The following is a 13,978-nucleotide window of genomic DNA, read 5'->3' on the forward strand; positions in this document are numbered from 1 at the left end:
TCTTAAGGGAACTGCTTTTACCATCCCCAAATGCCTTAGCTTAATTTCAGCATTCAGTCACCTGTAAAAGCCATTTAATAGCTCGTATGTTCTTCTGCTAAGAGCATTATCTCCTTATTTTAGTGTATTTACAAATATAAATAGCACAGTATTCTGAAATGAGTTGAAGCTGCAAAATTAGACTTCAAATATATATATTTTTGTATACTCTAGGTATCTTGCACTGATATATAGCCCTGAAAGAGGTCTTTTTTAACTACCATATTGTTTCTGGATTTCTTAATTTCAATTAGAAAAGAAGGGAAAAAAATAGGCTTAATAGATACTGACATACATGGAGAGTTGAAATCTGTACCACCCTGACTTGTATGCAGAATTCTGGGGCCAATAGTTCATGTTACTGTAGATCCACTGGTGTGAAGCCCTTTTTTATTCATAATCATCTTACTCCATTGTATCTTTTTGCACTGAACCATGTAGTCCTGGGACAGACTCTTTTAGCTTGGTCAAGGGAAATGGAAGCTTCACTGTGCAAACACACTTCCAGCAGGCATTTATTTAGTCCCTGTAAGGCTAGATACAGAAGATTGTCCTTGTGTATACTGGCAGGTGACTTATGTTCAAAGGGAATAAGGATTTTTGTGAATAAGGGCAACAGGAGCCCTATCTTCCTCTCCACAAATAGAAGAAGACACTGCAGGGGAAGGGGTGGGGAGGGAAATCATATTAAGTAAGGATTGTCAACTTTCAAACAATTCAAAAGACATTTTCTTGTGCTGCTGAAGCATAGGAAAAACTAGAATAAACACAGATAGGCTGAGCAATACCTTCTTATCTATTGTGGCTATTTTTTACTGAAATGATGAAAAACGTTTTTCGCTAATTAATGTAAGCAGACTCCAGAAGTTGATAACATGGAGACTTAGTCTGGAGACTTAAAGAATGAGGGCCCAAATTTGTAAAGGTATTTGGGCACTTAATCTCAGGGAATTAGACACCCAATTACCTTTGAAAATGAGGACCTTGGTCTAATGGAAGAAATATTTATATAGAGATGTTTATATGCATGTGCACATTTATGTGTGTCCAGAAATAAGTCAAAATTACATAATAGAATAAAATTTGCTTGATTACTTTTATACTGTTGTGCTTCTAACTGAAGTGAGGTGTTTGTGTATTTTCCTGTCATTTGTGGTATATATTTGTTGGTCTAAGGTTTCTAAGGCCTATTCTGTGTTTGAATGGAGAACATACTGTGGGTAAAACTATCCCTAAAGTAAACATTTAACTCTGTGTTACATCTCTGAACCTACAGTGTAACACCATGTGGTTTCAACTTCAGCCCTTTACCAACAAATTATTTATGTAAGCTGTCAAAGCCACACAATATAGGCAGCTGTACAAGAAGAAATTGAAGCAAGTATGCCATAGTGAGAAGCATAAGCACTTCATAACAAACTAGTCTTTCCTTTTCTGTACCTAGTCCACTGAGAGTGAATTATTCAGTACAATCAAATGCAAGCTCTGCACCTTCTGCCATTTCATCCACAGAGTTGTTGAGAATTAAAGTTCAGCTTGAAGGCTCCAGAGAATTAGTTTGAGTTCATAACACCTGCAAAGGACAGAGATTTCACTATGTAGTAATTACCACATAACTGTCCACACATCGGCATATTTTATAATTGGGAGAAACTGAGTATTGGCTTTGTGCTTAAATGGGTGAGGATCTTGTGGGGGTTTTGTTTCACGTTAAGTGAATAGTCAATTTAGAACAGAAACTGTTTCACAGCAAAAGTTTATTTGGCTTAACAGCAAAGCTTTTTTATTTTTTCCCCTTACAAGATTTCTCGTCCTGTCAACTGCCATTGCAACTGTATGGAACACACATTTAGAAACTCTAGCTGATTTTAAAGAAAATTGCCTTGAATGAGCTTTAACTAGTACATTTATGTTCTGTACTTGGTTGTGAATTGATTTATTTTCTTATCTGGCATTGCCCCACAAGTGACTGGCCAATTTCTGATATTTATATCTGCATCCACATTATGTACACCCGGTGGCTAGAAGAACAACCAGTGGTAAACATCCAAACCATACCCTTTGTTTCTTCCAGATGTGCCTGAAAGATGTTACTAATTGACATGACAAATTGAGATGTAGCTCCTAAATTAACATAGCAAAAGTATCTCCTTCAGGAAAAAGAGAAAAGTTAGATCACCATAAGCAATGATTTACCGTTCATTTCTTTCTTCGATGATACTATTCTCTAGGTTATCCAAAGCACTATAGCCATTTTTAGCTTGTGTTCAGTAGAGTGTTCAGTGAAAGCCAAAAGCTCACAGATTCAGTAAGTAATCAAAAGCAAAAGCAATAAAAAGTCTCTCTAAGAATAAATGATCTAAAATGGAGTTCCAGTACTTTTGAATCAGCTCCAAACCCAAACACACAGGTTGGATCCCAGGTTTAGGTGGAGATTTGGTTGGTGTGGGTCTTGGGGGATGATTTAAGTTTCTTCCTGATAAAGCTGGCAATCTGCAGTTTTACCTACTTTTCTGGTGAAAGATAATAGTGTATTCAATTATGCATGAGTGCAGTAGTGATGGGTGCATCATGCAGGCCAAAGGAAAGAAAGAGAGAAAAAAATATTACTTTATACAGGCAGATTTCACTTTCAGCTTTTCAACAATGGGCACGGACAGAAGTTACATTTTTCACACGATTGGGTCCCTGAAAGTACTGACACACATGCATGGCTGCAGAGCACTTTTAAAGTGGCTGACAGAAAGGGATCAGATGAATGTGCTCTGCTTTAGAATGCCTTAGGTAACATGTATTCCCTGGAGTTAATTTTTCATGTGATATGGGCTGGGCTGATGCTGCCCAGCCCAAACACCCCATTGCATCACAACCTGTGTGTGTGTGTGTGTCGGGGGGGAATCAAGCCTCTCCACACCTCGTGGTCACCCCCAACCTCCTGACTGGGGTACCGGGGGGGTGGGGCTAGGCCAGGTGCACCAAGTGGGGGTATGTGGCTCCAACCCACCCCTGCACCCCTTCAGCTCAGGCTGAGCAAGCTGGTAGATCATGTAGGGAGCAGATCACTGCTGCTAACTTGCCCCTTCCTCCTCCCCACTCCCTCCATGGTGAGAGCCCCAGAGCTGGGAGGGGGTACTGGGGTGGAGTGGGGCTGAGGAGAGAGGCAGTTTCTCAGCTGGAGAGAGGGGTGGCTACTCAGCTCGCTGGGCAGGCTCACCCCCCCACCCCACACAACAGGCAAGCATTTGTTCGGTTGCGGGGGGACCACTCTTACTCATGGTGCTTTATGTAAAGTGCCATGATTTAGAGTTGGGGCCTGAGTGTCTGTCAGCACCCAATGAGTAACTGTAAGAAACTGAGGAAAAGGCTGTCTTAACTATATCAATACAACTTCCCTCCCAATCCTGCTTCTGTCATCAACAATATAAGACCAGCTCATTCACTCCTGCCCAGGCACACTGGAGTCTGACAACTATATAACACGTCGAGGCCTAGATTGGCCTTAAGCAATATAAAGCAGACCTGAATGCCCCCTGCCAACTTCCTGTGCTGTTCACAGGCTCTCCTGAGGGAGAGAACTTGAGCAGGTAACTCAGGGCTGCTACAAGCCATCTATTCTGTCTAATTGCTTGTCTCTTGTGCTTCTTTTGCTGGCAGCACACTTAGGGTTGGGCGGAAGACATGTAGACATGTCAAAACATTTTGAAAAATACATTTGACCTTTTTATAATGGAAAGATATTTTCCTGAAGTTCTATTTAAAAGCATGGTAAGTATAATGGATTATCAGGTCTATCATGCTTTTTTTAAACCTATGCTGTACTTAAAATACAAGGTTCTCATTAGGAAGATCTATGAGAATCTACACTCATGTTTTCAGAATTGGCCAGTGCCAGTGAATGCTCATCTTGATAAATTTGAAAAAGAACCCAAATTTCAGAAAGTGCTGAGTGCTCCCCTTCAGAAAATTGCAGCCCATACATCAGGTACCTAAAAATCACAAGTTAATTTAAACAGCTTAAGCCTTTGTATCTCAGTTTTATAGTTTGTTTTTGTTTAATTAAGCTTGCAATCATTTGATCAACATTGATAAATTTGGCAGGCTATCAGAACAGTATTGGAACCTTTTGTGTCTGCAGAACTGTGCTGGAATTCTTAGAGAAACAACTCTTCTTTTAGCATTTGGATATTTCTGCTTCCAAGCCCAAATGGAACTTGGAAATGCAGAAACACAGTATAAAAACAGAGTGAGAGAGAGAAGACTAATAAAAAAAAATATGAGTACTTTTTTCAACATCATAAAAAGTTCAGGCTAATATTTGTTTTGAGTTTCAGAACAAGCCTGATACATTTTGAGTCAAAAGAGAGACAAATGGCTTAAGAGAGAGAAATCCAACATCCAATAGTAGGCTCTCCTCACTGACACTCCCTTAGATACTCCCCCTTGCAGTACAGAATGAGCACATGGACCTACCATTAGTCCTGAATGAAGGATCTGTAAAGATCCAAGGACAGAGCAGCCAGGCAGGTATGCCCCCCTATAGTTCCTGGGCAGTAAAGAAAGCTTCAGTGAGGAAGAGGCAACAGATTTGAAGCCCTGTGAATTCAGTAACTTCAGCTATCTGCGGCGTTGTCCTAAACAATAGTTTGAGGAATGGCGGTAGAAGTGAGGAGAAGCAAAGTGGGATAAACTGCACCGGAGTCCCACCCCTCTCACCCAAAGTTGGGAGTTGATTTTACCACTCCAATCTACCTGCCTCATTCTTAGAGCACACTTAGATTTTATTGCATTTATAGATGTGCTCCAGGAAGTATGTATGTGTGTGTGTGTGTGTGGGGGGGGGCTTTAATTAGCAGGGCTCTGAAAGGCATACTAATTAAAGCACCCAGAGTGTTGTCATGTGTATCAGTACCCTCACGCTGGAAAATGGCAGCAGGGTGCTCTAACTAAAGCTTGTCAAATGAGCTTTAGTTAAAATGCCTCCGCTGCCATTTTCAGTGCAGGATGGTGATACAAGTGATATTGGAGTCTGCTGGAGTGTGGTAATTACCTCCCTGAAGCCTCCCTGAATGTGTATAAGAGCCCAATGTAACTGAACTGGATTCCATCCCCAGAGAATGCAAAACTGCTTTTGGATATTTGAAGAAATACTTAAAATATGATTTCTCAAGGAACAGTTTTCACTTTTGTCTTGGATCTCATTGTCAGAGTTCACATCACAAATGAAGAAGGTTTTCCTGCCTTCATCACTCAGTTACGTTGTGTGTCTAATTTCTGGCTTCACCTACAGCAGTGTGAAATAGTTACATGATCTAAAGTGCATGGCTCTAAATTACCAATAGTCATTTTGCTTTGGAGAATACCAGCACTGCTGAAACCCCAATGAACAGTGTTATGAATCATTCAGAACAGTATGCCTTCAGTTTTTATACTCCTTTAAAATAGCTGGGATTTAGAATAGACTAGTATGAGAGATGATAAGAAGAGCTTGGGAAGAACTCTGCAGTCTAAAGCAAGTGGGTATTGGAGTGAATCACACTCAGCAGCAGGAGAATGAAGTAGTGCTCCATAACTGGCTTAGTTGTGAAAGAAGATCAAAGAAGCTGGGATAAGTGTATGGAGGGGATACAGAAAGAGGAGTTATGGCTGCCCAGTAAAAGGGTATGATGTGTGGAGTTGTGCTTGCTGTGTACAGGTCACAGAGCAGAATGTATAGTATTTGTTGATGCTTTCCAATCTTCTAGGCTTTGCTGGTTACCAAATGGGGTCAGGAGGGAATTTCCCCCCCTGTTCTTCCACATGTTGGGGTGGGGGGGAGTTCTTTTTTGAGACTTTCTCAGAAGCACTGGGTGTTGGCTACAGCCAAAGCTGGAGATTTTGACTGATTTGGACTTAAACCTGGAGATTCCTTGTTAGAGGGTCTTGTCCCCCCGGGTCATACCAATCACTATATTTAGGGTCAGGAAGCAGTTTTACCCAAGGTTCAGATTGGTATGAACTGTGGGTATTTTTACCTTCTTGTGTAGAGAGGAGAATGGCCCTCTTCTTTGGTTCTCCAGAGCATATTTTAACAACCTTTGTGGCATCTTGATGTTGGCTACTGTGGTCCCTTTGCTTTACCTTCAGCAAGTTAGGGTGTTATGTCTTGTGGTTGTGTCAGGGTTGATTGTGTAGTTTTGCTTATGGGCTAAACAATTGATTTTTATAGGACAGTTCAGGCTAAATGACCTCTCAAGGTCTCATCCAACCCTATTTTTCTATGATTATGTGATTTCTATTAAAGTGCTTGCCTCACTGCCTTTATGTATTGAGCTTTGGATTATGGTTTGTATAGGAAACAAACGTAACTGAAGGGAAGTCAAGAGATCTTAAAGAAAACAGGGACATTTTTGAGAGAATCACATCTGCCTTCAGATATGTGCATGCAGTACAGTGGAACTTGCTTCAATGAGTTCCTGTGATATGCCTCTTACAGTTATATGAATAAAATCTCCCCTGTGCCAGAGGGAAAAATAGATTGGGAACCCATAACTGCATAAATGTGTTAGACATAATAATGTGCAGTGGCTGCTGCTGTTGCTACACACAGTAACTGATCAGCTTAGCCCATTCTTACTGGACCACAGCTCAGGGGTAACATAACAGCAGTTCATTTCCTTGGATCAACATGGGGCATATTAAAGAACAACTTTCCAGGCAAGACTAGGCTGTTTAGTTTCAGATAACTCCATCTTCTGCTCCAAGGGTCATTCTGAAATCTAATAAAATAATGAATCCCTACTGACTGACTAATCTTCCTTCTCCACAAGAGTTCTAAACATTTTCCTCTTCAACTTAGTGGAGGAACACCTGAGTACATGAATGCTGCATACCCTCAGAGGCTGGGGGAGGGGGCAGGGCGAGCTCCTGGTGGTGGGGCTCCTGGTACTGGCACTGTCAGTAGCGGGGGAGGGGCTTTGTGGTGACTGCCCAGAGGTGCTGCTGGCAATGTCAGTGGTGCCTTTTCACAGGGGGTGCGCCGTCATGCTCAGGGGATACACATGCATCTGCGTGCACCCCCTCTACACATCGCCAATGCCTGAGTAACTAGGCTTCATGGAAGAATTTTCCACTAATATTCTAGAGATAGCTTTGAACTGCCAAAATCTACTCTTGCTTCCAGTCCCTAGTGGCCCTGTAACAGGGCGTCGTTGTAGTGGTGGCCGTGAACTCCCCTAGTGCCCCCTACCGTGCCAAGGTGATATTAAAAGCACCCTCACAATCTCGCCCACCACGTCTTTGATGTTAACAGTTTAAGGGAGGCTGCCCGTAGTCTTCTTTGACATAGTGCCCTGATGTATCCCAGTCTTAGTTCTCTTTTGGGTGACTCGGTGCACCCCAGCCTTATGGGCTATGTGTGGCTCCAACCACCCCTGTACCACGCCCCAAGCCTCACAGATGTACCAGACGTTGTTTGGTCAATCCCACACTCTACACCCCCACGGGCGCTCTCTGGCTTGTCTCACAGCCTGCACCCTCACTGGCGCTCTCTGACTTGTCTCGCAGCCTACGCCCCATGGATACTCTCTGGCATGTCTTGCAACGGCCCACACTGGGGCTTCTCGCAACAGCCCGCACTGGGGCTTCTCGCAACTGGGGCTCAGGTGGCCATAGCCGTGCCCGGCCCCCAAATCCCCTCCTCGGGTCTTAAATTTCCTGTGGGGCTCAGGTGGCCTTGGCCTTACCTGGCCCCCAATCCTCTGCACTGGAGTCAATGCATCCCTGAATGATGTGCCCTCTTTCGCACTGGGGCCCCCATGCTACCATGGAACCCCTACGAGGCCTCCAACCCCTAACAGCCGCACCCGGGGGCCTCCTCCAACCCCTAATAGCCTCACAACAACAACAAAAGCAATACCACCAGCCAATCAGCTATGATGGAAATCTAAGCCTCCTGGCTAAAACTTTCTCCAAACCACGCAACATCTCTCACCTGTGTAACTAGTGGCTTGTACATCCAGGCCTTTCCCTTTTCCCCTTTCAGGGCCAAGCTCTTTTGCTTGGTCAAACAGTGCTTCTTCTGTCTGGCTGCCAGTTGAGAGAGAGCGCACTCACAGCCTCCTGTCTGGGTCTTAGAGTGGTCAGCCCTGCCCCTTCCAGTCAGCTGACTCACCAGGTGTCGGCCCATAGTTCCTCCTGGTTGCCCCTAGCAACCAACACCTGAGCCCATACTGCTGCTTTTCAGTAGCAGGCACCTTAGTGCCCTGCTACAGGCCCCTTCCCATATACAAAGTTACTGGGTATTTGGATCATCCTGGAATTTAGTTCAGCCATTTATAGGTATAGGAGAATTTAACAATTGGATCTTCTTGTCAAGAGCTATGTGAAAGTCAAATGAATCCTTGTATCCAGGCTGCATTGCTTGGAAACTGGATCTTTCAGTGCATTTTTATCTAATGTATCATGTATGCTGTCAATTCCTTTTAGAATATTAACTTCTAGGAGCAGAGATCATTTTTTGATTATTCAGTTTCACTGTGGTCCTAAAGGTACCAACCAAGTTGTGGGACTCGTTGTCCCACAATGTTTACAGCTGAAATTCACAAGGTAAGCAAATGGTGGGAGAAGGGCTTATTATCCCTATTTAACAGAGGGGAAGAGAGACACAGAGGCTAGGGACCAACATTTAGAAAGCCTAAGCCTGAATTGATTTAATCTTTGCAGGTTAGTGTAACCTGGCTATGCTAAATCACTCTGTAACTGGACAAACATCCCAGACATTTAGGCACATGCCTGCAGTGGCTCAGGCTAGAAGCTGGGGGGGTGGGGGGCGCTAGAGCAGTCCTCACTTCCTTGCCACTGAAGGGGATGTGGCCAGGCCTCAGCAGGATTAGGAACTGGTTCCCCCTTGATAACAGAGCATTTATCAGCGCTCTTATCAGCATTCATCACCCCATCAGAAAACAAACAGCCTTTCTCATTAGTTCAAGCTCTTCTTGAACAAAGAAGGAACCAGGGGATATTAACAGCTGAGCTGTTGATCAGCTCCACAAAGCCCTAAGCCAACACTGCTGTCTGCCATAGCACAGGACTGTAGCCAGCATGTGGTCTGCTAGCTAATGCTGAGGTGTCTGTATAAGGCAGAGGGGATGAGGAATTCTTGCTTAGCAGGGGGTGGTGATGGGATGATAGAGCAGGAGGAAACCAAGCAGATGCTGCTGTGTCTACAAGTCTCTGCCAGAGCTGCATCCAGGGAGCAGAGGGGAGGGGCGAGCCCTGCTGTGGAGCAGAGAGCCCACCTAGCCCAGAGAGCATGCCAGGATTCTGGGGGAGTCTGATTTAACTTAAACAAGCAACAGTTCTGAGACAGATATTGCTTAAACTGGTGTGACCAAAAACAGTTAAGTCTGATGCTACGTTCAACCAAGTTTATGTCAAACCAGTTTCAGCATTTCAGACTGGTTTATGAGCAGTGAACATCTGTTTTGTTACAGATTTAAACCAATTTCTGATCACTTAAACCGGCTTATGTGTAATATCTGTCCCTAGCCAGAGGGATTATGTGCTGCATGCTGGTGGTGCTCAACAAACAATACTTACAAGTGATAAAGGAGAAAATCTAAGCACAAAGGCATGGTGTTGCACTTGGCACTGTCAAATTATCTGTGTAATATGCACAATTCAAATGATTTATTTTCAAAATGTGATACCAACAGTGTAATTATTTTACAAATCAGAGAAAAATCTAGAATCCATAGGAGATGGAACCAAGTCATGGAGTCTAGAGCTGTATCAAGACCACTCCAGTTTTAAAGGATATTTGATCTGTTCTCCCATTCTAGAAGTAAGCCTGCATCTAGGAGTTTGGCTATAGATCAGGTTCTGAACTTCTCCAAAGTTCATGGGAGACTGGATTCTGGTTCAGGTCTATTGCTGAGAATGAAATATTTTCTGGAACTCAAATTATGATATTATACAAAAAAAAAAAAACCGAAATGGGGGGGAAAAAGAAAATCTGTTGTCTTTCTAGGTTGTCCAGGGGCCAAGAAGAATGAGTTCCTGACCAGTGTTCTAGATGCACTTTCCACAGATATGGTACATGCAGTCTCTGATCCATCATTGTCTTCTAGCAGGTATGTTTAAGGTGGCTGATGGGAAATGGATCTGTACCAGGGACCTTTAAAAGAGTTGTGGTTACATTTGTAATTTGTAATAGAATTGCTTTCCAGTAGCAGTTCTATTTCCACTTTCACACCAGATAAACATTAGAACAGTTAAGAAATGTTTCCTGAAGAATTATTATGATAGGCTGTATCCATAAACTAAAACTACAAAAACCCATGGCAGCAATACAGTTACAGGTAAACTGAAGTCATCCCAGTCTTCATTTGTTTTCATACTTCTTGCATTTCACTTGAAGGAAGTGGGCCCTGTTCCTGGTTTTATAGAAAATGCAGTTACATAAGCTGGAATATTTCTCTCCCATATAAAGAAATGTCCTTTTGCTTTAATTTCTGTAATAAAATATTTCCTTTCTATGCTTCATCATAAAACAATAGTTTAAAGCCATAATTTAGCCTTTAATCTGAAATTTAACATGTAGCATATCAAGCTAGCAGAGAGGGAGAGCTATATTTAAATAGCGGGCAAAAGCAGTAGAGTCATCCAGTAAAGTAGCTCAATTTCTGCAACAGGGAGTTTTAAACAGCACATTGAAAGGAAAATAATAGTTTCCACTTCTCATTGTAGAATTTGTAATGAGATGTTGCCATTAATTAATCTTAGAAATAGATTCTATGTCAAGTGGAGCACTGTTTCCTTTCCTTCTTTTAAATACTATGTTGTATAATCATACATTGTATGAACATGCCTGTTGCAGTGAAACCTTTCCTAGAGGTGCTGATGCTATTAGCAAGAAAACCACCCAGCTTCCAGACCCTCAGTTCTGCTACACACTAAATCACTTGGTATTTTTCATTATTAACTATGCCTCCTTTCTAATTATGTCATTAAATCATAAGAGATGGAGCTATTTCTATATATCCACTATTTTATGGTAGAAAGATAATTTGGCATCCTTGCCTCCCCTGAGAGAGATTCTCACTGCTCCCTTTATCTTTCTGTGTTTTGTCTCTCTGGATCTGGCTTTTTTCAAAGGACCTGTGTTTGTTTGGAGCACACTGGTCTGCTTCACTCAGGCTTCAAAAGATAGAAAAGATTAGTTCCTAATGATTTCTCAAACTACCCCAGTTCACTGAAAAACCCACAAGAAGAAATACCCTTGTCACTGGTAATGATCTAATAGTTCCTGTGCAAGAGTATAAACAGGATTCTGTGACTAGAAGTGAAGCATAATGTTCTGTTTCTATTTCAGGGTTTCAGAACCTGATCCGAATCACACTCTGGAAGAGAGGGTTGTCCACTGGTATTTCAAGCAACTTGATAAAAATTCCAGTGGTGACATTGGAAAGAAGGAAATCAAGCCATTTAAGAGATTTCTGCGAAAGAAGTCAAAACCAAAAAAATGTGTGAAGAAGTTTGTGGAATACTGTGATGTGAACAATGACAAATCTCTGTCAGTTCAAGAACTAATGGGCTGCCTGGGAGTAACAAAAGAAGAAGGTAAAGCAGATACAAAGAAACGTCATAGTAAGAACCTTTTTTCTATTCTTTAACTAGATTTTTTAAAACCAGACCAAGATATTATATTTCATAGGGCACATACACATAGGATATTACAAAAAGATATTACAAGTGTGAGAAGAGAAAAAGGGAAAAACACTTAATGGAAAATAGAGGGATAGATGTCATTAACCCTATCTTACAAATGAGGAAACTGAAATATGTTTAACAGCCTGCATCTCCTTTAAAACACTGAGTCGGAGCAGAGAGGCTTGGGTGTAAATGTAATGGCTTTACCCATTTACAGACATATTAAGGCAACTTTGCACCACAGGAGCCATTTACAGTTGTCTTAGTGTAAAGCAAAATCAGGCTCCTGAGGCAGAATTCTGTTTCCCTTTGTCCATTGCACTTAGGCGCAGAGAGCAACATGCCCTGCCTCATGGGCAACTGGTGCCACCCAGCGACCAGTCAGCGACTGGAGGAGGGGGGGTTCCCCATGGCTAATCTTGCCGACGAATGGGGGGGGGGGGGTCTGACCGGGAAGCAGCCATGGTGCTCCCGGAAGTGGCTGCAGCACTTCATCTGGCACTCCCACTCCCCAGCCAGAGCTTGCAGGGCTCCCCACCGCCCGTCACCTAAGTGGGGAGTGCGGCCCGTCAGGGGGTGCACCAGCACTCTCAGAGGGTGTACGTGCACCCCTGTGCACCCCCTACACATTGCCACTGCCCTGCCTGTGGACACAAATGTGTAGACTGACTGCATGCAATAGACCAGGAGTTCAATAGCCTTTGCTCTGTGCTGGGGGCTGCTCTCTCACTCTCCTAATGGAGCCATGGCAAAAACATGCCGCCAAAAAGCGTGGCAAGTGACAATTTGGATTACCTATTCTGCAGCAACAGAAAGCAGAGGATGCAGTGCAGAAGCAAGAGAGCAGCCCCTTGCGCAGAGCAGAGAAAGCTGGGATAGTGTCAGGGGGGTCAGCCTTCCCTTAGCAAACCATGGAATGCAGATTGTGGGCTAAATTGGAGAGCTGGGCAGCATTAGGGGATTGGCACAAATTAGCAGAACGCAGGCCTAATCAGACCTTTGTGGGCCATAGGTTGCCAACTTCTGCAATAGACTATACATATACTCACTGGGCAGGTAAACAGCTACTTGTGCACACCCTTTGCAGATGCATACATGTGTCTCATTCACGAAAGTATAGCTAGCCAGAAACCTATGATTAATGGGTGTTAGATGGAGAAGGACTCTCTCATGTTCTAGCCTCAACAGCCAGGTGAGTGGAGCATTCACCAAAAAAGCAGGTTTCTAGGCCCCACTGTCACTCAGAGGAGAGATGAAACATCATTTGCTTGACTTTCCAGCAAAGTGCTCTAATCATGACACCCTACCTTTGTCCACCAACTCACTTGTGAGATCAGGTGGAGTAATAGCGTCATGGACCTGCTTCCCACCCTGGATTCAGAGTAGCAATCTGGGTTAATGCTCCTTACTAGCCATCTAAATGTAAATGACAGTCTTCCCATTCTTATATTGAATTTTAAGGATGCCTTTCAACTGGCAAGGTTAATGCTCTTTTGCAGTGTCTATAAGCAAAGTGAAGGAAATGCCTTCAGACATTTTACCACGTTTCCATGCTCTTTGTTCTTGAGGGAGATTAGAATTAAATTCCAAGGAATAAATGAGTTTGCAATGTCTAGCATTCACACAGGACATGACAACATTCATTAAACAAGCCTAACTTATTTACTGGGAAGGATCCTGTTAGTCAGCTTTCAAGTCAGTCCAGTGAGTGGGCAGCTGTGTTACTGAGAGGGGGGAAGAAGAAAATTCACATTTCAGTTAGATACTCAGAACAAAATGCTCATTTATGAAGAAAGTATGCAGTGCTTTGTAGAATGGCATTTCACAACTGGGGCTTCCTGTTCTGGGGAATGTGACTCATAACAACATGTAAGCCATTGTCATAACACTTTTCCCCCTTTTTTCCCCCCTGTCTTTATCAGCCCCTAAATCTAATGCTGAAAGCACTTCTTCCAACAGGCAGGTGAGTACTGGGCACAGCCTCTTCTCTTCTTTCTCACCATATGGAATTTCCCAACTACTATTGTTGCAGCTTTGAGGCTGCGTTCACAGATGATATGTATTCACTTCTCTGTGGCTGAAAGTGAGGGAAGAATTTCCACATGCAGATACTCAGCAAACAGCCTTAGTACTAAGGGATTCTCCACATAGGCTGTCTCAGGAAAACTAAGCAAGTCGACTGAAGGTGCAAAGTCAAAGTGCACATTTAAACCACATAAAACACACATATGGACAATTCCATTCAAGAATA

General features: G+C 43.0%; 1 protein-coding gene across 6 annotated transcripts in view; it reads left to right on the forward strand.

Moving 5' to 3' along the window:
• The window catches only part of SMOC2 (SPARC related modular calcium binding 2), a 227,178-nt gene that overhangs the window by 208,192 nt on the left and 5,008 nt on the right, over positions 1 to 13,978 (forward strand). For 3 of the 6 annotated variants that reach the window (XM_090043253.1, XM_090043262.1, XM_090043290.1), the window contains exons 10-12: positions 10,046 to 10,148; positions 11,390 to 11,664; positions 13,650 to 13,690. In XM_090043253.1, the coding sequence (XP_089899379.1) occupies positions 10,046 to 10,148; positions 11,390 to 11,664; positions 13,650 to 13,690 (419 nt within the window). The remainder of the gene's footprint in view (positions 1 to 10,045; positions 10,149 to 11,389; positions 11,665 to 13,649; positions 13,691 to 13,978) is intronic. The other 3 variants (XM_090043271.1, XM_090043281.1, XM_090043299.1) reach the window with 1 other exon arrangement.

The sequence above is a fragment of the Crocodylus siamensis genome, chromosome 1, assembly GCF_052110815.1.
Source record: "Crocodylus siamensis isolate JL-2025a chromosome 1, ASM5211081v1, whole genome shotgun sequence".
In the NCBI taxonomy this organism is placed as follows: Eukaryota; Metazoa; Chordata; order Crocodylia; family Crocodylidae; genus Crocodylus; species Crocodylus siamensis.